We start from the raw sequence: 27719 nt of genomic DNA, 5'->3' as shown, positions 1-27719 counted from the left end.
CATTTGAGCTGTCATTTATTTTTACTAAACATACTTTGAGCTGCCTGTCATGGTCTACAGTTGCTACATAATTTAACATTTTAGTTATATAAAACATCAGTTTTCCTTTTTATGACGTGGAGGCAAGATTGCTAATATCATGGCAAAATTGAAACAGTAAGGAACAGAAAAGAATATAGTAACAGTGCACTCCTTTTTAGATAAACTGTTGTGCAGGCATTCAAATAATGGATGGTGAATTTTCAAATATATATTATGATGACTGAAATTTGGAGGAATGAGCCAGAAGGACTTTTCCTAGTACTTGGATTAAGGAGCAGATATTTACATTTTTAGGGGTCATACACCTCTTTCTTTGTAGAACATACAAAGTCGAATGATACACACACCCCATCTTTCTACTTGGTAGTACTGAGGGAGATTCAGCATGACAACAGGGTTTATCAAAGTCTCTGTATGGAAGATTAGACAATCCTTGGAAAAAATTAGGAATGAACAAAGAAAAAAATGGAAAAGGAGAGTGAATACTTCCTACAGATTTTACCTTTTGTCTTTTGTGCTCAGTAATCACTGATACCTTTATGGTTTGCTTACTCTCCACCTTTGTGGAAAACCACATCCCAGAAATCCCCACTTCTGGGAGATGGTAGTTCAAAAATAGGCTGAGAGAATGGATAGCTATGGATGTTTTAAAAAGTGATCTGATAATGACTCATTCTTTTTCTATGCTTCAGTTTTATATAAAACTAAAGTTACAAGGATGGCTTAGGGGTGAATTTAATATGCAGCAACACCTGACAAATAGGATGCACTGAAATTTTTTATTAGGTGTTTAGAGTAGGAACAAAAAAAAGCCTGTGACAAAAGAACCATTAACTCACTCAACATTTAGGATGAAGAAAAAAATATAGTTAAAGCCACAGGAAAAGCAGGGTTAAAGAACTACAAAATAAGCTACAGGCTTATATTAAAATTTGCCAAATCACAAGAACAGTGATGACTTTAGCTGTCAATAAGCATTTGAAATCCACAAGGATTTACTATTTCTGTAAAAGAAGTTTGCCAACAGGAAAAAAAAGAGGAAAAAACCAAAAAGGAGTAATCCAGGCATTTCTCAGCTGCTAACCTGTGCTCTGTAACTCTCTAATCAATCTCTGTACTTATTCCCTAAGGTTTAATGTATGCATAATGAACTAATGGCAAAGAGGAATGAAGACAGATGCATTCGTTTGCATGAACTAACTTATTAGATAGTCAAGCTTGCTGAACAAATCACTGCAGCAAAACAGTAAAATGCACAGGTGCAAGAATGTACCTATGTGATTTCTTTTGTCATCTAATGGCCAACATATGCCACAGAATTGGCACAGAAACTGAAATGGCATCATATTAGCACCTAGTAATATTGCACCTATTAGCCTGTGAGACAATAGGAACATTTTACATCTTCAGGTCACTTCAAGAAACTATATGCATGTCTCAGCGAAAATCTGAATGTGACATCAATGTGAGAGGCTTATATTATCCTGAGGCAGTCTCATTATTGTATGCCGCAGGAAAAAAAGACTTTCCTCTGTCAAAGTCCAAAATGTGATGCATATTTCACAGGAAAGTTTTTTGGTTTTTTCTTTCAACATTTCCTCTTATCCTCCAGAAACTTCAGGTGAAAAGGAACAAAGATGATTACACCTACCTGCCTCTCCACAAATATTAAGACATGCTAGCTATACATTCTGGTTCACGTCTACTTCAAACACACATCTTGTTCACTGTGTCTATTGCAACAGCTTTCTCTCCTTTCAGTGACCAGGAGTTAAGACAGGCAGGTAACTGTCTCTATAAACTGAAGAAATAGCTAAAATCTTCAAATAGACTGAAACAGATATGGATTAAGCTAAACCGTACTACCTGGAGGCTTCAATGACATCTTTCGTTTCAATCAAAATGCAACAGAATCTCAACAAGGATGCAAACAGGGAAAGCGGCTAACACAGCTCAAAGCACGCCTGTTGAAAATACTTACTTATTTTAAAGTAAGATCGTCTGTGAAAAAGAGCTGTCACTTTAATGAAGGAAGACAGAAGGAAACTGCCTGCTTGTGAGCACTTCTTCAGGTTGCTGACTCCATGCAATCAACTCACAAGATGTGACTGTCCCTGTTTCTCTCCTCTGCTGTTAAAGGATATCCTGCCAGGTTTTTTTAAGGAAATATTTAAATTCTAAATAGTTTTAAGTTTACAAAATCACCTAAGGTACCTACCTACCAGGCCTCTCTCAATGCAGAGGTCTTGGCACAGAGATATTCTATTATCATTTAGAGGAAAAACTAAGAGAAAATTGTATTTTTACATTTGACGTGGTTCCAGTTTGGTATAAAATTTCTGAAAGTTAAACAAATAAGTGCATTCCGAAACTTTTTTCTTCTCCACATATACCAACATGTGGTGTTCTTGAAATGAAATAAATGTCTGCTCCCTGTGACCTGTATCTTTTTGCTTCACTGCTGCTTACACTGGGCTGCTCCCAGCTGTACGCCATGTCGCGTGCCCAGAAGCCTGGAAAGGCTGGGGACCCCACACCAGAGTAGTTCACATGCAGTTCAGTTATCCTTCATCATTGGATTTATGAACCCCAGGTTTAATAAATCAACACTTTTCAGCTGAAGTCTGCATCACTGGGAAATTTCCATCTAGATCAGGCACTGCGCATCTGGAATTGCCATTCATTTCACCTAAAAAGACAGGTGCTCAAATCTTCTCTTTCTTTGCCTTACTATACTGTTAAATTGCTTTGAAAAATTGTGATAGGCTTACTCATGTGACTAAAGCAATCACAACCGCATAAATCATACATTGCTTGCCTGTCCCAAGTATGATATCAAATGCATCAACCTAAACCAGTTGGATTCCTTAACTCCCATTTTTCAGCCACTTTAATGCAAAAAAGCACCATGATTTAGACTTCGGAAATACAAAAAACTAATCCCCCCACTTTGTTTTTCTATGTCAGATTAACACTTTGACAGTAACAACAAACCATTCCATTTGCTTCCTTTTAACCCATTAGTTCCTGGCAAATAAACTGACCAGAGATCTAATTACAGCCTCAAATTTTGCAGCTGTAACTTCTGAAATCTTTGAGGATGTCACTCCAGTCCTTAACTTGTATCAAATACTCAGATCTAACAGTTTGGGTTTTTTCCTAACTTACAGCCTATCCTACAGTTTGGGCATACATATAAAGGATATATGCATATGTCAAACATGCAGACAGGTTCAGCATTTCTGCCATTTTTATAACATCACTTAACCTTAGCACTGTTAATGGGAGCGTATCATACTGGTCTGAATGTACCTTATGGAGCTAAGCTTTACACCAACAAAGAACGTCTGGCATGACAGGATCTGCTTTTACTCATAAGTATGCAACAAACAGTTCATTAAAATGGCTAGAAACATTAGCATCAGCTATAAGCACAATTTGGGACTTCCTAAGGAGAGCAGGAGAGGCTGCTGATGGTATCTAGTACTGCACAGAGCTATTTACCTAAACTGGCAAATTCAGCAGAACCGCTAACAGTAAATGTTTCTAGACAGGATCTATCTTAATTCCCAGAATTTAGCTTATTCTGAAGGTCACCTCCTCCAAGATTTTTTTGACTGAAAATAGATGGGAAAGGTGATTTCTGCCTGAACAAAACTATCCAATAAACACATTTGCCCTATTTTTTTCTCAGTGTTTGTAAAACATGGTCAACTATTGTAGGGATTTTTCTTCTAAGCTCACTTTGCATAAATGTCTTGCAGGTTCCACCCCCAAACCCCTTCTCTGCTAAGGGCAGATTTACGTTAAAAAAAAGACCCCAACATGACTATGTAATTGTTGATATAATGTCAAACCCTCCCAGCAGAGATGAAGTCATAATGGGGGAAAAAAGAAGCCAAAAAAATTTAGATCAATTTGTCAAGCAAAAGAAGAGAGACAGCACTTCTGTCCTGATGTCACTTTGCCCACCCTGAAGCTTTGCTAATTTAGAAATACTGCAAAACTCATACTTCCAACCAACCCAGCTTCACCAGCAGTATTTTCCAGGAAACACCTAGTTTAGACATCTTACAGAATGCCTGTAATGAAAGTCTTTGCTCTGGATTTTCCTTCCCTGCTTGGTTTAGCAGAGTCTGGAGGAGGTGATCCTCAGGCCATAACAGGTCTGCACATTCATCATGTTTTTCCCCAGTGAAGACCCAGAACTTATGAAGGAGATAGAGATACCAGCCTAATGTTAACTGCTACTACCTGATAAGAATATTTGGTATGGTTTCGAGTTTATAATGTTTAATTTTGAATCATACATGCATTAGAAAAGTACAAGATGATGCCCTGATATCTTCTGATCCCCACGTATTAACTACTGGTCAATGATACTTTTATAGGGTAGTGGATGTATTAAAATATGCATTGGATCAGCATATAAAATGTTCTAGACTCTACTCCAAATTTGGACACAGAGAAAATTGGGACTATAAAATGTATCCACAACTTGTCAAAAATACTGAGACACCCAACACCCTTAACTCAGCCCATGAAAAGCACATCTTACCATACATTATAATCATGTCCAGCTATCACTGTAGTTGGCTAGCACTTAAGCTAGACTGACTGACTTAATGTTGTGTGGTGTAGGATTAAGTAAGTCCAGCTCCATTATTTTTGTTATGTTCCCATTGACTATCTGCTCTCTATTGCACCATTACCTTTTGTTAGTGGCTAAGGAATAAAGCTCTTGGATTTTAATGGTCTCATTAGACTTAGGTACAATATGTATCATGAAACTGCAGAAATTCCTTACTAGGCATCTGGTTTTGTAGCTACAAGTTTGTAATGACTTTCAAATACACTTGCTAAATTTTCAATTCCAGAACTAATGACATATCTTTTAGCCAGAACTCAACCCGAAAAGTTTTTGGAAGAGCACACGTTTTTACTCCCATGTGAATATGTTCCACGCAAATTATCTAGAAATTATTATTCATTTTAATTGTACTGCACCATTAGTTATTCTTGATAGATTTGGTCTATTTTGCTGCAGTCTTGGTCTAGTGACGAGATTTCCCTATACGACCTCTATCAGTTTTCACTTCTCACTTTCGTTTACAGAAGCAGTATTTTGGGGATCAATATTCACACTGTGTTACCAGGTACGATGACTCATTGTTTGTCAGTGATATCTAAAATTCAGCCCCAGCATGTACCCCTCATTTTTCTATAACATTGGGGTTTTACTACCACAAAGGTCAATGCTCATTTTCTGTATCATTTATCCGACAAGTATTTGAGGTCACAATGTCATTGAATATGGGAAGAAAGTCTTGGCACGATCTTGTCTCAGAGTTAACTATTAAGCTAGGCTCGTTTTACTTCACTGATAAAATCTATTAGCATTGAAGACTGGCACCTGTTCCTGCTTACATTAATATTCACAGTGTCCTTCCACCAATGTTTTCTGTGAATAAGAGCACTGAAATCTCTTGGTTTTGGCCTCATTGCTATTTTACCCTATTAAAATACTCCTTGTTTTGCTTTCCGTACTCTTTTCAGTTTGTTAGTAAGTGAGACTTTACTGAAGATCCTTCTTTATGTGTTTATTCACACAACATTAGTGGATTCCCAAGACCATGAAGATACAAAGTGAGAATGGTATCTGAAATTTGGACAAGGACAATAAATAAAAAAGATAAGCATCTGCACTCTACTAGCCTGTATATCACCTACAAAGTTAATAAAGTCTCCTGCTCTATTAATGTAAGAGGTATGAATGGATGTTTGCACCTGTATAAAAAAAAACAGGTGCCCAGTAAATTAATTATGAAATTAATGTGGACAGAAAAGGATTTGGGAAACCTGACAGGTGATCAAAACTCTCACTGGCCAGAATAATTATGAAAACCATTAATATATAAACAAGACAGTTCTACACAGCAATACTTAGTACACCTTTGTATTTAGTGGAGTAGTGACCATCACTTGGATGCTTTATCTCATTCTTGTGACACAATTCAACAAGATTACTACTAATGGAGGGCAGGAGAGTCAGAAAAGAGCTTTCAGAATAGTTAAAGAAACACACCTGGGAGCAAAAGACCCCAGAAGCACAATTTGTTTACCGTAAAAAAGGGAGGATTAAACAGTGACTTCATAATGAAGTACCTATATAGGATGAAGTGAATTTTGATGAAAAACAACTCTTTATCACAAACGAGATGAAGCTTGAGACACATACTCAAGCTAGAAATAAAAGCAATGAGGCTAATTAACAACAAAAGGCTGCGATGGATTTTGTATCACTGCCAACCTTAAATAGACTGAATGTCCCTCTAAAATATAATTCAAATACAAGTTGAAATGTAAGTAAATTCAGGGAAGTTGTATATTTAGTTTAGACGGCCACCAAGGTCTCTTCTGGCCCACAAAATCCATGTAAATTCACAATAAATACACTAAAACCTGAAAGAATGAGCTCTTTGTTCTTACCACAAACAAAAAACTAGTTTCTAATGATGCTATAATTAACTTGTGGTCTTACAGCTCCTACACAAAACAGACATGCCTAACACTTTTATTCTACACTGTGAGGCACGAATTCCTATCTCTGTCTGCCCCACATACCAGGGATGCATTGAGGAAGACACACAAGCACCAAAATCTCTTTCCCTCTTCTGATTCTAAGCAGCATGAAAATGCAATTAAACAAACAAGCAAAGAAATGACCCTTTCTGCATCCACATTAAACACTTCAAACAACTTCACATTAGCAAAAATAGACATATAATTTTGTAACAAAAAAAAATTTAAGATTTTGATGTAAAAGTCAAAGTTTACGGTGAAAGCTCATAGCTTTGACCCATTGATACTGTTGAAAAGAAGAGGCAGCTATTATCCAGATCTGGGACAGCATATTTTGCTGTGACAATGCTGTTATCTTGGTAGATGATACATTATTTTCTTCCTATCTTCATATCCTGAATTTATAATCACTGTAGAAACTGAATGGGAGATTTTAAAAAAACAGATGAAAAGCATGTATGAACTCCTTTAAAGAGGTACTGGAAAATACATTAGGAACATCATTAAAAAAAAAAAAATCAAGTTAATTATCTACAACTCTAAGATAAAAAGACTCCATCAACTCCAAAAAGACCCAAGTAGGCCAATGATAAAAAATTATCCTCAACTTCTTAGATTACCAAATTACTCAGATGTTAAAGGAAGACGCTGGGATTTCTTTTACTAGTTGTATGGTTCTGCCTACAGCATTGTGGGACATAGGACTTCTGAAAGACAGCAACACCCTGCTGGGTCAGACTAACACTCCATCTAGTCCTGCTCCATCTTGAAAAGCAAGAAAAGAAGGTCCTGTTTAGGGAGAGAATGAAAGCCTGCCAATTTGTCCAGTGCAGTCCTGCCACAGTTCCCCAACGTCCAGTACTGTCCCATTAGAGGGTACAATGCTCCTCAGTCTTTGTAGTATTTACATATGAATTTCTTGCCAATTAATTTGTTCAATCCCTTCTGAATCCACAGACTCAGTCTGCATCCACACGTTTACTGCTTACTCTTCCTCTCTAGTGATATTGGATGCAGGAGGATTGTCTCAATTGAATGATGCAGAAATCACTTTTTCTGTTGAATCCACATTTTTGCTCCAATACCAGACTGGTAACAGTATAGATTAGAATGTCTAAATAGTTTCCCACCCATGCGAAAAAGATACCGCCTGAATATTTTTTATACATTTCCTCACTTCCAAACAGACTGGGGAACCTGAGCACCCTCATGGATCTTCTCCTCATGTAATTTCCATTTTTTTGCAGACACTCCCCTTCCTCCCCCGCGAAAACCCAGCCGTGCTATCCTGTGGAAATGCGGTGGTTTTCAAGAGGTCAATATTGAGCTTTAGCTTCTCAGTTACCTAAACCAACAAAGAACCTCTCGTAGCTGTAATGGGCTGTTCTACTCCACAAGGGATAATCAAAGTCCCATTTCACTAAAGAAGAGTTTGACAACTTCTTGTGGACAGCAGAGATTACAGGGATCGAGGAGTCTTGTGTTCAGCCAGGAACGGACCACGATCAGTCACACAATCACAGGGTTACAGATCTCCCTGTGCTCGTCACCTCTTGCCGTGACCTTTAACGAGCCGATGGCTTTCCTCCCTCTTTCCAAACTCACCCAGACCATCCAGCTTCTCTTTCCATACCTCTCAGGACTACTCCTCACCATCTTTGGCTTCTTCTCATTTCTCTCTCCTCAGACAGCCTCTACAGCCTGCCCCCTCTTCTAACTGAAGCCTTTAGAGGAGAGTTGATTTTTCAACAGAAGCCACCAACACTTGGATTAAAGTGAAAGAAAGCAACCATAAGGATGCTTTCCCTTGGCGGAGTTCAGAGAGCATGCTGAAGCCGTGCAGGAAAAGAACTGGGAGACGGGACCATCAACCTCGGGAGCTGCACTGATTGATGCCTCCCAGCCCATTTTCGGGTGCCATCGAGAAACCCCGCGGTACCACGGTGACCGCGAGGCAGGCGGTGGGGACTGCTGCTTCCAGCTAAGGCATGGCCAACGGAGTACCTGCACACACTGCAAGCGCATTGGCTGAATAGAGAATGGTTTGCTCAAAATTGCCATCTCCGCCCCAAAATGCATGTGTGCAAGGGCTAAATAGTTGAGATGGGTTTTTTTAATGATATTATAGATACTACATGGCGTTTCATCCTCATCATACTACCTATAGCTAAACTGATTTTGCTGGGAAAAACTGCAGCTGGAATAATTTAATACATTTGATTTTGAAGGGCTGAAGTTTGATAAAATTATGTGCAACTAAATCCAAATATCCATAAATGAAGGTGTTTGGTACCATCAGCAACAAATCCTGCTATTGGCTGTGCCCATGATCAACTTTTATATAGAAGTGAAAATAGTTTAAAGATATTTAAATTTCAGACCTCATATCAGTTGGATATTTGAAAAAGTGCATGTTCCTTATGTACAGTATTGCCTTGAATGCATTTTCTTCCTCATTTATGGTGAAAGGAATGAAATTAGATTGTTCTCTATTCTAATCCTTTTCAGTATTGAAAAGCACTAGCATGGTAGCAGATTTATAAAGAAAATGTATAAATAAACCATCAGCAATCTCATTTAGGTAAGAACTCAGTAGACTTTTTTCATTTTCTATGAAAGCTAAACTTCTTTTGGGTTTATCTGTATATGAAACATGTTTACATGAATGCAATATATGAAATCCTTCCAACAAAGTTATTTTGGTGGAAGGGAGGAAGGATAAGGAAGAAATCTAACTTCTTTCAATTTTAAATATGTGAAAGCAAATTCAGGAATTTCCAGTGTTGACGAGAAGTAAAAGACATGTAGCTCTGCAGATGCTTCACAGACCATTTGATAAACCTCTAGCAGGTTTAAACAAACACACAGGGAAGACTGTAAATGGTACAGCAACTGCAGCCTCTCATCAAACATGAAAATCAGCAAATGACTTTGCAGATATAATAAACACCTCAAGTACAGAAAAGCTTACTAGCCTGTGATCTGCATCACACAGGTCAAAAAACTTGCTTCTGCTAGGAAATCACCCAAAATAGTTACCATAATAACTGTGACTGCAGAGGTTATTGCTAATGGATTTCTAAATGCTAAAAGTCTCTTCAGTGGCAAGTCTGAGCATTCTGTGCTGATTTTACAAAGTACACAGTAAAAGTAAGTGTCTATGAGACAAATGCAAATTGAGGGGGAAAAAGCGCTTTTTGTGCACCATACTTCAGCTTCCTAACTTGGCCTTTACTGAGAGATATATATTATTTTCAGGTTTTATTTCTGCAATGAATTCTTTTTTCCATAACTATGAAAAAGTTAGGGGATGATTTTGTGACAGGTTTCCTCTGGCAAATCACGCTTTTAATCTGCAAAACTAGTTAGCCCGTGAAGAGTATTTAATATTTTGGTAGGGAATGAAGGATTAGAGCAAGACAGCACAGTATCTGTGATATCAGAGCGCTTATGAAATCTGAGGGAAGCTGAAGTCAAAGGTAAGGCAGGTTTCTTTTGATGAGGCTGGAAAAGGTGATTGAGGTCTGCACAAGTTAAGCAACGCTGCTTGAGAAGGTGGCTGCCCTGTAGCAAATGATGCAAAGGGGACTGCTGAAGTTAGCAGCACTCCGTCAAAAAATAATGGGATCATTTACATCTTCTGCGGTTTTACTTGACACAGGAGTCTGAAGGAATTGGACCATGTTAACTGCAAGCATGAGAACAGCTATTTTTGAACAACCGCTGTCTTGCCAATGCCATATTAATCACAGGGGAAAACAAAACTGGCTCTGGAGGTGTGTTTGCACATAGGTAAACATCTCCCCACCGGGGATGGATCATCTGTCTGTCACATTTGTCAGTCACTGTGAACCTGGCTCAGATATTAACAGTTGAGCTACAGCAAGAATAACCTGGGAGCTGTCTTCCCCTCCTAAGTGTCACTTAATGAAATTTGTATCCTTGGATCACATCACAAGTCTTTAATTTTTTTTTTTTTTAATCCATGTGGATTTTTTCCAATTTCTCCTGTCTCTCTGTATTACTTTCTATATTTCTCCCTTATTTCTGAGATTATCTTGTAAAAGAAAAATAATGCACTCTATCAATTCTTGTATTATACTATGCTGTACAGACCTTTTCCTCATTTAAATTGTAGCACGGCGCACACAAATGTTAAATTCAGCTAATACAATTTTATACTGGCAACTCAAGCACATTGTAACTGGATTGCATGTTCTGTCTCTAACTCTAATCTATACTGGATCCTGGAATTACACATATATTTTAACTATCAACTATTTTCTTATTTCTTCACAACCTTCGCCTGTTTTCCTATAGCAATATATTCTTATTTTCAGGATTAAACAGACATTTCTGTATGCTACAACCCCCACTCCCCCCCAAATCATAGCGAAGAAAGTGGAGTGGTCTTTAAAATTCTTCAGCTTCCAGCTGACCTACATTTGAGTTTGTTAGTTGTGGGCAGTAGACAAACCCCTCAGAAAAGCCACATTTGGTGTAGCCTGAGACAGAATATGAACATTTGCTGCACAGCAGGCTGTGGGTCAGGGAGGGGAAAAAAAGGCATACTTTTGTGTTTTTGTAAACAGCTAAATAGCACCTCTATGTATTCAGAGCCAAGGATCAGAAGAAAACTGCCTTACTGCTTTCTACTGACATATACATTGTGTACTTAAATATTTCAGAGCCTGAAAATTCCCAGGACATTAATTATTGTTTTTATTACAATATTTCACGACAATTTAGTATTTCACGACTTCTCCTAGGAATGTTTTGTCCTAAGCAATTACAGAGGACACTACATCATACAGTAATTATCTTTTCAGTATCAGCTCTGTAAATATTATCCTTGCAAGACATTTTAAGGTTCTTTGATTTGCATGTGCTCCCTTCTAGCTCAGTAGTTCAAAATTCAGCTTACCCTAAAATTATGTTTGTTTAACATTTCATTTTTGCAATAAAATTCTTTTACCAAACTCCCCAAAAACAAGGCTGCAAAATTGCTAATAACAGCAATACCAGAGCTTGAGCCACTGCAGAGGATGTGCTCAGGGCTGTACATTCACTCTGTGTTTTCCCTCCAGTTTGATGGCTAGCCCTGTTTTTGAGATCAAACACTGCGCTGAAATAGGAAACCTGTATTATAGCATGCTTCAAAGAATCAGGTAGTGTGGAAAGAAAGTGCAGTATTCACGCATGTACAAAGGAACTGAAAAATCCGGTCACTTTAATTTCAAACTTCAAAGTCTTGACAATTTTCCTTCATAGTAAAGTGACCTATTTTAACAACTGACCTGTTAGTACATCCCTGCAACTGCACACAAAACTTGCAAACAACAAATAATGAAAAAAAATGGTTAGAGAGAAACACAGGCTCTATGTGGTGTAGAAAATGTCAAGGGAATGATTTATAACATCGAGGTTTGGTCCTTCCTGCTCTTCTCCATTAAGGGTTGCAATGCCCTCTCACCATAAATACGGACAATTTGCCTATTCAGAAGACCAGGTGTCACTGTGGAGTAGAAGGTGGCTGGAATGAGATTTGGGAAGGCATAACGGCTCCCGTGGGTCCCAGGGGCCGGCACAGCTGGAGCACAAGGGTTATGCGGGAGGTGAAACAACAGTGGATCAGAGACGACACGAGAAGGGACAACGCTTCGCGGACCTCTTGCTAGCTGCGTTCAGCAGGGCAGAGGGCAGGCAGCTGTGTTATTCTTCCGTCCCCCAGAAAAGGAAATTTCCTCTGTTTGAGGAAATATTCCCACTATGTCTCCTCGTTATTTGGCACCGGTTCTTTGAACAAGAATTTACTTAGAAGAGAGACAGCTACATGACTGCAATCCTCCTAGCTAAACTAAATCTCTGAATTCACAGACGATTCAAATAGCTGTCCCAGACTACGGTTTGTATTATAGTTCTTTTGAGCCCTTGACCACTTCAGGCAATAAAACTTCCTATTTCTATAAGTCTCCCATAGTGCAGATGTCTGAGTCAGTAGGTTCAAGAAGCATAAAGTATGGGTTTTTTTTAATTTAATGTCAAATAGATTGGGTACAAATTAGCTTTTTCCCTAAAAAAATAGACTTTCAACCCAACCGAAACTATTTGCAGAATTTAACTGAAACTTACTAATGGCTTCAGCCAACAAAAATAAAACGTTGAGAAGATGAAACATTTCAGCTCTTTAAAAACTGTGGGGTTTTTGACTACTTATTTAAATTTTTTTTTTAATAATAGTAACTTTTAAGACTCAATAAAAAGCACGTACAGAATTGGACTAAAACCAAAATTATGTTGCAGATTTTATGAACCATTTTAATCAGCCTCAAATTTATGGTGTCTCTTTCTGTTTCATGGAGGAATTATTTTTATGCTTGTGACAGGTTATTTCGTTCCCCTCTACCCCCTCAATTTTCAGTGAGTGTATGGAAAACAGACAAATAAATAAATGAACAATTTGCACAGCATTACTGTTGACATGTTGTTAAAACAGATAAGAGGGCATTGTATTTTAGCCTGGAAAGCGTGGGAGCAGCTATTCAGCCTGTCCATATTCAGGACAGTACTGAGAACATGCTTATCTTTAAGCATATGTTAAAGCCTCCTTGATTTCAAAGTGCCTCTTTAACAGTGACATCGGCTCTCGACAAGGCATCAGTACCATTGGAATATTTGATGCCCTTTTTAAAGCTCTCGCAGGAATAAGCAACCACAGGAACGACACCGTTGACTCAAGTGCTGTTGACCTAACGCCTCCCCTCGGCCCTGCACCGCTGCGGACCCTCGGCGAGCCGGGAGGAGACCTCAGCCAGGAACTCAGTTGGAACTACGGCTGTCTAAACCCAGGGATTTGAGAGGTTAGCTAACAAGTGACTATCAAATACTTTGGGTTAAAATGACAGATGTTTTTAACTGCCTCTGTGATTCTGAGGGAAGGGTCTTACCTCTGAATTTTGAAACACGTTGCTTTCATTTGCGTGCCTAAGTACTAGTCCGACAGTGACAGCTTCCCAAATGGGGCACAGTGCACGCCCTGTTGGCTTCTGTACCCGACTACATGGGCAGAGCAGCAATAAGGTTTCATTATATACTAGTTGACAGCCTAAATTTAAAGGTTCAGAGGAGAAAAAACCGTTTGTTTCTTACTTTGCAGGCTCTGCTTGTCATGCTGGCATTAGCTCAAGCCTCACTTTTACGTTAAGAAATTCTGACTGTGACGCTAAATAATGTTTCAAACAATCACGTATATATAACTATAACTAAACACCTACACATCTGCAAAAATAAGCCCAAGTTTCAAACTGCAATTATATTAATGCATATAATTTGAATTAACTATAATTTCAGCAATTCTGTAAATCCCTTTGAAAGGATCTGTTGCTTGTTGATTTTGCGCCATGTGAAGACGTGATAAATATGACATGTAGTCTCATCACATGAATAACGCATTCTGCATCTTAAGCAAGCAAGCTCTGCTCCAGAGAGATGCTTAATCCATTCCCTGCTTCTGGGGATGAAAGGAATTAAACTCAGTGCACTGATCTCACAGTATGTGCTCATTTGACTTTAATTATAAAATGATTATTTCAATGTTTTTTTCCTGTAAAATAAACCAAGCCTGAGCTCCGTGTAACCTCTATAGAATTATATTACTTCTCTGTGCCTTCAGTCTTTGCTCATCAATACTGCACATTCAATACAGTTTCACATGGAAGGATAAAAACAACCTCTTGGGGTTTACAGTCAGTATAGTAGTTTCGGGTCTCACAGCAACTAAAAGCTCCCCTTTTTGACATGTGGCTAAAGGAAAGAACACTTGGAATCCTTAAAAGTGAATTCAAATGTCATGAGAAGGAACTTTCACCAGGCACAGGGAGATGACACGATCCAACACTGCACTGGAAGATTTACATCACGCATCCTGGATATGTATTTTCGCTAGTATTTTTTCCACAGACTGTTCAAATCTATGCAAAGCTCAGTATAAGATCATTTACCTTGCTAAAACCCGAAAGTTTTCTCTTGGCTGATTCAATGGCCAGAGCATTCCTTGGGAATAAGACTTCTGCTGTCCATGTCTCAGGAATGACAGAACATCAAGTGGATTAGACAGCTATACTGTCAAAGGCACTGCCATGCTTCAAGCTTGAAAAAACAGCACTTCAGGAATGTGATGTTTTATCAGGCATACCATCTGGGAGGAATAGAAATTAACGTTTTCCATGCAGTGTATGCTCTCCATGTAAGGATTACTGACACTAACTCCAGCTGACATGTCTCCATCCACATCTACAAGAATTTACCAGGTTCATTGCATCATACCTTCCAATTAAAAAGCTATTTGGAGCTGACCTACATACTGCCAGAGTCACAATCCTGCCCCCCAGCAAAAGCGGCTGTACTACTTCTGGTCTCAAACTAGTTAATGCTACTAGTACACCTCCTACTACCAAGCCAAGCTGGCTAGCTGGGATTCTTCCGCATCTGTGTCAAGACAAATCCATAATATGGATGAACTGCCCACAGACAAGCAAGAATAGATGCTATTTACAAGGTGCTAGCTTACATGTGAAATGTGGGGTCAAATTTTCTCAGTGTCCAAGTGATACGAATGTCTACAGGTTATTTTCAGACACTTTAGTCAACTACAAAATGTTCAAATTACTTCTCAAGATAGTACTTAGTTTTACAAAGTTATTTATGTACCTAAACCCACAACATCCGCTGTGCTAGAATATAAATCTGTCAGGGCATGAATAAGTTTTAATTTTTTTTTTAATATCCAACCAGCTCAATCTCATTTGTCCTTTGGGCCTCCTAAAGGTCTAGAAATGCACCAATGCATTAAGATAAATGTCCTCACTATATAGCTGATGAACATACATAAGCTTAGATTAGTTTTTTCAGAACACCTGAAATGAAACAGAGTACATCTCATCAAACACTTGTCAGTATTATCTTTCTGAACAACCTGTATGCAGAGCACATGGGAAAGATTTATCTGCAGTGCTCTCAAAAACTCCAGAATATACAGCAAATTTTTTAAAAATTCAAAATAAATGGTCATTAGTCATGAATTCAACACTTGAAATCCTAATCTTATCAAATGCTCTAAAGAAAAATCACACCAATTCAATTTTCATCAAACCTTCTCTTTAAAGAACACAAGTGAAAATCGTTAAGAGTTCTCAAAATGTCATTTGAAACCATGAACTTCAGTCTGTGTTCGGACGTTAGCATAAGTGTTTTATAAATACCCTGACCACACCATATATGACAATTACTAAGTTCACAGTGAAAAAAAATTCAAAAGATTTAAAAAAATTAAAAAAAAGTAGATACTTAGTACATTAAATATTAGTGACTTATGAGCTAAAGTAGTACCTGAAAAGGTACCTCTATAGAGGTCTTAATTCACTCTGAAGAACAATGAATCTTTATTTGTATTGACTTGGATTAAAAAAAACTAGTTGGTGTTTGTATAATTAAAGATTTTCTCATAACAATAACTGCACACAGTGGACACTGTAGTCGTGCCATTTCACAATGGTTACGATCTTCATGATTCTACCATAAAAATAACAATCTGTAAATCACTAGGATGTTTTCAACAGACAAAAATGTTCATTATGAACAACAGTAAATCATCCAGCTCACATGCTCTCACACATACAAACATGCACACAAAGCATACATAAAATCTGTTCTTCAGCCCTTCAGAAACACCACATCTACTGGGATGAGATCTGAGCCTGGCGGTGGTAAAGGTCTGAGCTCCATCCCCTGTATCCATAGCCTCCCTGTGGGCTGTGGGACTTTGTACAATAACAAGGCCAGAGAGTGCAGAGAATATTAACATTAGCCGTTAGAATGTGGGTGACATGACCTTACAGTTTCTGATCTCTATTGCAATACATCTTCCCTTCAAGCCAGAGGTTACCATGCTTGAGGTGACAATGGCAACATCAGTTATTCCGCCTGTGCACAACCTTTGTCAGTGTTTATTAGTTTTCATTAAAAGACCTCTAAAACTATACCTGAGGTGAAAAACCCATTAGATTGCTGCATAGTATATGTAAAACTTGCTTTTCACAGGCATATTTGGCAGACTTGTTTGAAGTAATTAAGAGAGACACAGGTTCGAAGATCACTATTTTAACCATTGATCTAGTGGTCCAGCTTTTTGTGATGTGATGACAGAAAAGACAAGGATGGGCATACATGTGGCACAAAATCACGTGAAGATGAGAACTCTGACGTAGTGTTGCTCTGCTAGATTTCTGAGCCTGTCCAATCAGCAGTGGAAAATACAAGCCAATCTCCCTGTACCATCAAAACCAGATATCAAAGAACAGGTTTCACGGGGCCTGAAAATAGGCGAGCCTCTGATGAAAACGTTGTGATCAATGTCTGAAATGGGCTGCAAAAGATAGAGACACAGGGATGTTCTTCATAGCAAAAGCTCGAGGTAACCTAACTTCAGGAACTCCTTACAGCTCCCATGGAACCTTCCTTATAAAGTTGCTTGGTAGTAACTGTAATTCATTTGCTTTTTATAACTAGTTGAATTTTGATTAGTATTACCTTGCTGTTCACAAACAAGTTAGGTGTTATAAAAAGCAAAGCCAATCTTACCTGGAATACTCTGTCTCCTCACAGACAGTGCTCCATCAGGTGCCTTTGCCTGGTTTGCAGACTTTGTGTAAGGACTCTCATCTAAACAGAAACAAGCAACACTTCCAGTTACTGTTAAATATAATGTTAAAAACAATATAATTTTTACCCAAATACTGTGTGAACTAGCAATGCAGAGCACAAGAGCTGCTGTGAGCTGGATGAGGATGGGTATTTCTGGATGCTGCCTCAATGCTCATTGTCATGTTTAGACTCGAAGACAAAGGCTCTGAATAGCAGAGCTGAAAAGGATGGGGTAAAACTCAAATTGGACATAAAGCTTAACTGATAACAGGCTTGATACACAAAGGCCTTTTCGGTTTTAACAGAATCATAGAAATTTCCTTTTTCTCACGTTAAAAAGCTTCACATGTCAAAGACTTGAGTGCGAAAGGTACCATCCCTGTCCAGGAGTGAAAGGCTTCCAGAAGCTTTTGAATATCCCGGCTGTAAAGATGCACTCCTTTTCCTTTGTGATCTGTCAGTGGGTGGTTCCTTTTCTGTCGTAACGATTGATTGGGGAAAAAAATCAGAGAGCTGTTGCCAAATAGGCCAGGCACATTTATGCCTGAAGAACGGCACCGTAACAGTCTGTGTCTAAATAGGAGGCTACGTGGAACACCTACTGATCAACCTCAGTGCAGAAAAGACCACTAATGGTGGGATGAGCAGATGAGTCATCAATTAAAGGCAGCATTAGGCAGAAAGTGAGTCATTTCTACACCTTTCTTAAGAGCAGAACGACGGTAGGGAAAAAATCAACTACAACGTAGCTTTTAAAAGGACAAGCTATATGCTCAGGAAAGAAATGTGAATAAAAGAGAAGAAATAACAATATGCGTTTTATCATTTCAAACAAAAGAAAGGAATCAGAAGGAATTAGGTTTCTGTCTTGCTTGTCCTGTAATCAAGTGCTCAAACACTTTAAAGTATTATCAAATCCTTCTATTTGCATATTTTCCTTCAGGTTGCAAAGGACTGATGCATTTACAGCATGTGCATGAATACATGCTTAAGTACAGATCAATGAGTAAAAGAATCAAAGACTATGTTATCTGGTATAGCATCCTCAGATCAAGTAGAACCATATAAACATTTTCTGGAGCATCAGTTTTTCTTTTCAGCTGACACTCTTGACATTATAAGCCTTGCTTTGTTGATTACACTATTTACGTCTTGCGAAGTCTCAAACTCCTTTAGAAACTTGCATCAAAGACAGCAGTCCATTTTTTATACAAGTGAGATAAGGGTTTGGTCAGCATAATTTAATTTAAAACCAGGTCTCAGAAAGAAGTGACTAGAAGAGTTGGTTGACTTTTAAAACCAGAACCTCTGCAATGAACTCTGCTACTGTTAGGTGGATGCAGTAACAAAAAACCTAAATGAATTAAATAAAAAAGAAAGAAAAAGGCAAAATATTGTATATAGCCATGCACCTTGATGAAAATGCAGCAAGTAATGAAGAGGATATATTGGTAAAATACCTCAACAGCCAATATAATTGTTTCTTCTACAGTAAAATGAACTCCCATTGCTTTAGGACTACATTGTTACATGGATAAAGATAACAGGTTCGACTATACTGTATGCTAATACAAACTCCAAGAAAATAAAGTCATCAGCTACAGGAAATACAAAAGCATGAAAAAATATAAACATTGATCCAGCTACACAATTTAAGAAAAAGGTAGACATGTAAAGCTTTATTCTTCCATTTGGGGGAAGTGGAAAAGCTAATATTGCATATGCAGAAGAGACATCCCCTCATTAAAGAAAAAAAAAATTAAAATTAGTGTGAACTAGAGCTGCTGAAGGAAGTAGGATTATCTTTTTTCTTTCAGAGAAGAGACACTGCTGAGCTCAAACTCAAGACAAGGCTCTCTGAACAGCCTTGCTAACTCATATCACTACCAAAAATATAGAGCTCATCAGTAACATGTGGCTTATATATCCCATCCATTATTACTTATTTGCAGGTGCTGAATGTGACAGCAGATAGCGACACACGCATTTTTCTGTTAAAAAGCAGGCAGGAAACATAATACAATTTCTCAGGAACCAATGCATGGTGATGACTTTTGGGTCCTATCTGAATCTGTGCCCTACCTATGAAAAAAATCTATCAATTTATAGAACAAAACAGTCCTCTCCTACTCAGACTTACGACATACAAATTCTTTTCATCAGATCAGAGAGAGGGCAAAAAGGAAAGAGGAATTTCCACAACCAGACCTTTTTCACTGAATCTCTCTCACTGAGCAAATGAGTAAATAAGCTACAGCCTCTTGCTGGAATAGGATTTTCCCAATATTGCACTGTGCTGGGAGTACCTGCGATTATCCTGAGTTCAGAATAAAGGACAAGCCTGCAAATCTTTCTGGTTAACAGCACCAATGAGGGCAGAGGAGTTCAAACTACTTACTAGGGAGCCTGAGCCAAAAAACTAGTATTTTCTACACAACAACTAGCAAATACTAAAGGTAATAGAGACTGCATATGTGAGTAAGTATTGTAATTTAAGCATATTAATGTTGAAGATTTCCCAGGTATTTCTATAATTTAGGTACAGTAGGTATCCAATTGTGTTAGATTTCTTAATCTGTCTACAGACATTCACAGCAAAAAAAAAAAAAAAAAAGGCCCAAAAAGTTGCTTCATAAACTTTTGAACCCCTACTAATGCAAAACATGCCCAATTATTATTGGAAAATAACAATGAGCCATTGTATCATCAGTGGATTGGGAAGCTGTTCCCAGGACAGGAAGGAATTTTCTTTCAATGCCCATTTAACAGTAAAATCACACTGCAACATAACTAGAAATCAGTGTAAAGGATTCCCAGAAGCAAAGGAAAACAAATATAACCAACTGGAGAAAGAATGCTAACAGCCTTATTGAGATGCTTGAGACAGAAAAGTAATATAAAGAGCAGACAGATGCAGAAATACATGTCATCCTAAAGAATGGAGTAACTAGAGAGACAAGGAAGCCCTCATAGCCCTGAAATGTCAGACACCATTCACGCTGTCAGAAAGGGAAAAATCTGTTTGTATGTGTTAGTGAAGTTGTATGTATGGCCACAAGAATTTATTATCAAATTATAATTTGTTGATGTCCCCATCCGCTCTATAGTTAGCAGGGAGGGTCTTAAAACATGCAAAAATGTCTCATGATAGCAGTACTGGAGAGATTTGTCTGAGTGTTTTGCATTACCAGCTTCTTCCTCTAAAGCACAGATAGACTTTGGGGAGGTGAGACCCAATCCAGCAAGCCAACACCCTGAAAAAGCAAACGGGTATGAAGCATTCCCCCCCACAACAGGAGACAGTAACTCAAAACTAGGTAAAGCCGCGACATATTTAAGAAGCCACACGTACAAAGCAGAGGGAGAAAGAGGCTAGGTTCAGCAGCATAAATCTCACCTAGCTACACCCCCAATACTAACATAACCCAACCATCAGCAGGGAGCAAGCCATCATCTGTGAAGAATTCACAGGCCAAACCGTGCTGTCTCTGAGCACGGAACGCGCAGACACACAGCTGCAAACCCTGCGTGCGGTGCAGCAGGTCCTGCCCGCTTCTGCGGGAACCGCTTCTGCAGGAACCGCGCTCCCGCAGCCCGACCGGCGTAGCTCTGCGCGTACACTCTTGGAGCTGCAGCCATTGCATCACTGTTCTTTTTTTTTCTTTCTTTCTTCTAATTTCATCTGGCTAAAAGATTAGACAGCCCATGGTAAATAATTTCTAGGAAGTCAGTAGGTCACATTGAGGTGACTGCTATGCCGGCAGATCTCTTCGTTCGGTGACCACTGGAAACAAACCCTCTTATGCTTTTATCAGGTGGGGGTTGTTTTCCCCCCCAAATCATACTTGCACGTTGTTTGCGGTTGCCAACGTGCAGTAGTGAACAAGATGCCCACTGTGTTAATTCACCTCCTCCCTGGCAGAACGCAGCAATAATCTCACAGGGAACATCTTGCAGATTACTGAGATTCTTAACCAGCAAAGCAAAATGATCTTCCCGTTTTCTCCTTTTGCTTGTCCTCAAAAAAGCAACATCCCCAAATACGGGTAACAGTAGCTCACATATCCTTTCAGAGCTCTGCACACAATTGTTCTAATTAAAGACTGCAAGGATAATGATCAAGTGGACAAGCAAATAGTCCTACTGCTTACAGCTATTACTGTAGGTTTATTGCCTTCAGCTATTGACTGTGAGGCAGACAGACAGCTTTTTGCACTTTCCTGTCTATTTTTAACCTGGTGGCATCTCTGTCCTGTAACAGAATGATTCATTCTTTGAGTGAGTGACCATGCTGTGTCCCATTTATATTGTTCTGCATTGCTCTTACTATACAGGGGGGCACCTCTGCCCAAGGCGAGGGGCTCTATGCACTGTAACAAACCAACAGTAATGTAACTCCACCAAGATTACACACCGGACAATGTGTACAGATACGTATGTATTTAAAGTGCTTGGTACTGTGCTAGCAAAATGACCATATGAAATCTTCAGATATTTGCTGTATTCAGTTTAATATCCTTTGAAGGATACCAACTGGGGACACATAAGGGGGAATAAAATGAAAGCCTAAAGATATTTCCTCAACAGTCAAGCCTAGGCATTCAACGGTTTGGTTGGTTTATGGCCGCTGAACCATTTGCGTGTCTCTCGAGGTGGCTGTGAAAGCTATTGACACAAGGACGTTGTTTACAGATGTTGTAAAGGCTAAGAGCGCGCTCTCCTTCAAGTCTTCACGACGGGTTAGAGGATGTTTCCTTCACTGCTCCTGCCGCACATCCAGGCGGTAAGCACTGAACCAGTAAATGTGTCCAAACCCTGTGGAGCACCAGGTGGTCCCAGAAGGCGACTAAACACAACCGCGTCCTGTCGGATACGAAGGGGAAGCCTCTTCCCACCCCACTGGGAACAGCTACTGAACAGCTCAGCGGCTGCTGCTTTGGCCCTCCTACACGGAGAGGAAACATGCATGTGCTGTTGCTTACACCATTTGGGATAGCACGCACCTCAGACTAGTAGAGAATCACATACCTGTACAGAGGCAGAGGACGACAACAAAACAAGTTGTCAAGAGAATGATGAGAGCTAAGAGAAGAACATCCCCAAGGTTAGTTTCTCAAAAATTCAAAGCACCAGGGTCACAGTTATTACTTCAGGCATTCCTAGATCTGTAATATCCCGTTCACAGAAATTTGCCACTCTTTAACTTTATAAAGATGAATATTTTTCACTAAAAGCAACAGATTTTTATGAATCCTGCCAGTACAGCACAAAATACCATAGGTTCTCATACTCCCTACATCTGACATTTATCCTGAATTTTATCTTTAAATGGCATAAAGCTCAGCATTATCTAAAAGCATCATTTTTGGCACAGCATCACACCAGTGTCAGTTGGTAAATTCTGGGCTACAACATTCTCGGTTATCCCCGCAGCTTGCAGCTGGAGGCTTTCACAGTTAAAAATAAACATGTATCCACTGATGTCTATGGTTTACAGAAGCTCTGAAGTTGAGGAACGCTTACACAGAGTCTCAGTACAACTTTTAGTACCATCCCTGCAGCAACTTACTCTCTTCTAAACTCAGACCTTTCTGTTAAATATCTTCCATTGTGTAAGAAAGCTGAAATATTTACTGGAGCAGTGACTTGAACCCTGGTCTTGCATTCATAGATGACTACCACTAGTCCCAGCTACAGACGACTCCCAGTACTACAAACTCCCAGCTACACAATCATTCAGTCTCGCTCAGTCGCTCTGATCAATGTTTTAGGTATGTCATACAAAGTAAAACAGATCAAAGCGATCTCCTCTCCAATCAGTTCCAAGCCCTGCACCAGATCAAGCAGAAGAGGGAATCTGAACTCAAGATCCCCTGTGTACCCCTGGGAGCAGCCCAGCCACTACGAAGTCATCAGGACCACTCTAGAAAAATGCCCCTGCTCCCACATAAGCTCATCTCCTCAATTTCAGTTCTTTGTTTCTGGTAAAAATGCATAAACGTTTTCTCTGAACTGTTACATATTCTGGAAAATGTAATTTTCAGGTTGACCTACAACAATAGGAAGGGAAAAAAAATACCGAGAATGGAGTTGAAGCTTGGTTATCACACTACCCCACAGCTTCCAGATGAGAGGACTTCTGTTAAAGACAGTGGACAAATCTTTCTCTCTGAACTCAAAGACCAAATAATTCTGAATGAGAACTGACTAAATAACTGAATATTTATGCAATACCCCAACCAATGTAACCAGTAACAGTCACAATCAGTAAATAGATACCAACACAACCTAACTGAACCTATAACAGCTATTACAGTTGTAACAGCTGTAAATGAATCACAGCAAGAATACTACTACCCAGATCTTTTTTTTTTCTTTTAAATAACTAAAGCTTATAAAGTAAGTGGAAGTTCTAAAATTCTGTTAAGTTTTACAACTGAATTATTGAATACACTTGAATCGATAAACCACATTGAAATTTGCTGGGAAGCAGTGAATAGTGGGAATCTTACTTTGGCTGTTGATGGGAGATTTGGCACAAATGTTTTTAGCCTGGTGTAACTTTTATCCTTAGTAACTACTATTGACAACAATAATGAAAAAATATCTCAGAGAATGTATTTTTCCTGGGAAAGGAGGATGTTTTTAAAAGACTTGCTTTTAAGTAATGCAAAAGTCTAGAGAAAAATTAACATCCTGGAACATTCATGGGTACCACAATGTCACCACAGCTGTGTCAGAGCATAATGGACTATAAACAGTTGAAAAAAAGAGACAAAATTGGCTAAGTTCTTTCAGCAGATGTACAATGTACAGATTTTGAATGTATATGCTTCATGAAACAACAAAATGCCAACAATTTTCTTTGCCCATATGCTAACCCTTTCAGACTTGTTATGGGAACTCCAACCATGAAAGAAAGCACTAATTTCTCCTACTGGTGCAGAAGAATAACAATTTTTCGAGTTCCTTTTAGAGCTATGGCTTCAATCACTTCCAATAAGAGCTCATTTTTGAAATGCCAATGCTGCTGTTCGAAGCAATGCTTAGAAATATCTAAAATTTCCTAAGAGTTGCATGTAAAGCAGTCATTAATGAACTAGGCTCCAAGTAGGACAAACATCAATGTAATTAATCTTAATCTTTTCTTATCAAACTCTGTGCTCAGTGCTCTCCAGCAGTCTTTATTAAGAAAATACAGGGTTTCAAATGCTTCCATAAGTAACATTTGTTGGTGTGTGTGACATAGAAGAATTATGAGAATGAAGAATTAGAATAGCTCCTTTGATAATTTTCTTTCCCATACTTAGCAGACGTATCCTCTGGTTTTCTTAAGAAACTTAATTTTAACAGTTATAGCACCCAATGAATAACTCTGTTGTCTCTCTAAAGTGAAAATTTATTCAATTTTATTATACTTTATGTAAATTTAATTCTCTTTTTTTCTGAATTATATGGTTACTTATTACAGTAGGAGCTCAGTTTTAATCTAGAAGCAAGAAAAGTAGGCTACTGTAATTATGCATAACTGTGCATCCATTTCCTACGGATATTTACAATACCTCAGCAAGCTTGACCATTTGGAAAATGATCTGAATATCCTCCAAGTTTGCTTGTCCAAAGTTAATTTCCTAAGTCTGTGCTTAGGCACCTGAATGGAATGCTCGGCCTCCTAAATGGCTAAATACGCTGACCTCCTCCCAAAGCTATTTTGCTCAGGAAAATTCAGAACATTCCAAGATCATCTAAAACATGCAGGATCTGCAGAAAGCTGAAAACATGTCTCGAGAGATATTAGCATATGGTGAAATTCACTTCAGTGGATTATCTAATAAAGAAGTAATCCTATTTAAATAATACCCCAACCACAAACTACTTCAAATCTGATAAATATGGGGTTTTTTTTGTTTATACAGCATTAAGTATTTGTTAAGGGATTAAACTTGAATGCCATAAACCAGAATCATACTGAATCATAATTTTAGGATTCAAAGTGAGTTTCACTCTGTTGTCTTGAGCTGCTGTTTATTGTTTCTGGAAATAATACAGGCATCACATAAGTGAAATGTGTGAGGCTTAACCAGAGCAGCTAGAAACTGAAGAAGCTGGGACAGTGACAAAGCTCAAAGAAACTGAGGATGTAAACTGTTTTCCTCTATAAGACAGTTTGGGATTTTTCTGTACATACAACTTCTTCTGCAGAAAACCTTATTCTAGAGGATGGGGCTATAAAACTCTTCCTTTAAAAGGAAATTCCTAAGTGACACAGATGTCACTGACAGGAACCATTTCCAGGTACTTAAGCTACAGTTTTTGTTCTGAATACCCATGGTTTGTTAAGAGTTGCACCCTGGTCCATAGGGAGGTTTTGTTGTCCTCCCTGCGTGTGCAGTTAGGAACACCACGTGGCTCTGCTGTACTGCTGCACGCTGGCACTGTGTGAAGGGGCCATATGTAAGCTTTGGGGAAAAAAATTACTGAAAACTGTTTTCTTTCTTAAGTTCGAATAATTAAGAGATTCAATTACGTTGTTTAACATTGGTAAATGCTAAATCATCATCCCTCAAGAATATTTGAGCAGAGGAACACCACTGTCAAGAAGATGATAAAAGTTCCAACAAGGCTCCTGGAGAAGGGAGTTGAGCAGAGGAGTGAGACCTGAGCCAAGGCAGCGGCCCACGGCCAGAAAACCAGATGGCACTAACACTACACCTCGTGGAAGAACACTTTTATGAATAGATACTTACTTTAAACATACATCAGTGACCTAAGTATTACCTTTTATTCTCTATCCTTGGTTCAGCCACCCCTTCCAGATCAGATTTGCTGGGCTGGGAAGACAGCGATAGATTAGGGGAAAAGGGGCCAAGCCATATCCCGTGGCTCCCGGACCATGCCCTCAAGCTAAGCCACCATGCTCCCGACTGCCGTGGCTGCCTACCACCACGCCTCCTTGGGACAAAAGGCAATTGCCTTCCTGGCAGGCAGCATTTCATTGTATATTAATAAAAGACAATGTGTGGTATGGTCTGCTATTACGTTTGTGGTTAAAATGCAACAGGAGAAATATATACTGGTCATCTGAGCTGTGCATATCCTGCATGGCACCTCCACCGGACCAGAGATCTTAACTGCAACTTTCTTGCGCAACAACTGTTCCTGCGCTTTCTCAGCCCAACCTTGGTGGAGGTTTTCCCTGCAGTCTGATTGCTTGAAAATTAAAAGTAGAAATGATGTTTGAAACTGCTGTTAGATTCTTTTAAAGCTTTCTGATTTTTCCAATGGGGGAAATAAAGTTATATATTCCCTCTTCCTATCCCTATGTATATATACACAAATAATGATCTTCTATGAGTATTCATGAGGAAGACACCTACCACCTTCTACCTGTGCAGACCATAACACAAAGCAGATCAGGAACACCTGCCCAGGCTGCTGGCTTTACAGTTGACAAGGACTGGGGGAAGAGAGGATGTCAACTAGGAACTTCTCGACCGCATGGCAGGGAAAGCAGAAGCTAGTTGCATGTGTGCTGGGGGAAGGCAATGATAAAGGTTAATAGCTGAGACAGTGAGACTGTCACTCAAGTTGCATAAAAACTAAGTAAAGTATGTTAAACTGTTCGGAAAACAGGAGTTTGATTTGCTTCAGGAAACATAAGAACAAGTAAAGTCACAACGCTACATTCAAAGACAAGAAGTTAGGAATGATAATTTTTTCATGAGGTTAGCTATCCAGCCTCCATTCCAGTGCTCTACTAATGCTATTTGCAGTAAATTATATCATGTATTTTTCAGCCTACTTGTCATCACTAGAGACACTTACAGACACATCTCCATCACTTTCCTTTGGAGACTGCACCACAGGATGCATCAGATCTCACAGTTGGAAAATAGTTCCCTCCATCAGTCTACAATTTTCTTTCCTTGCTTTAACTGTCATTCTATTACTCCTAATAATATTCTTCCCCTCTTCAGAAGGTCTTATAGAAAAGTCTCTCTCATGTACTGTTCATTCCAGAAATCACAGAGATTACTGTGCTTACTGCTTTAGGCTAGTATCCTACCACTACTTCTTACTGGGCATGACTTACCACAAGGACTGGCTGATCTTGTCCCTGAAGCACAGTCTACATGCTGACTGGGATATCCACTTGGTGAAGAATCCATTTGGTTTCTTTAAACCAAAAATTTGCACAAGTGTAACTCTGGTGTGGACAACATTAAGAGTAAAGCATACTTTTGCATCTCAGTAATATGTAGTATAAATTGACGGCATTATAGTTATCCTTTTTAATCCCACTAACAAGCTTTATTTGATTCATAAAATAATTCTAACATTGCCACTAGGAGCTACATAAACATTATACCAGTACCAGCATATTTATATTGGCA

General features: G+C 38.9%; 1 protein-coding gene across 1 annotated transcript in view; it reads right to left on the bottom strand.

The window, feature by feature from the left end:
* GRIP1 (glutamate receptor interacting protein 1) overlaps positions 1–27719 on the bottom strand; it is a 228559-nt gene that overhangs the window by 92439 nt on the left and 108401 nt on the right. The window contains exon 2 of the mRNA XM_075057889.1: positions 17263–17343. Coding sequence (XP_074913990.1) covers positions 17263–17343 — 81 coding nt within the window. The remainder of the gene's footprint in view (positions 1–17262; positions 17344–27719) is intronic.

The sequence above is a fragment of the Buteo buteo genome, chromosome 26 (assembly GCF_964188355.1).
Source record: "Buteo buteo chromosome 26, bButBut1.hap1.1, whole genome shotgun sequence".
NCBI lineage: Eukaryota > Metazoa > Chordata > Aves > Accipitriformes > Accipitridae > Buteo > Buteo buteo.
Note: the sequence above shows the minus strand (reverse complement) of the source record. Positions and strands in the feature narration are given on the sequence as shown.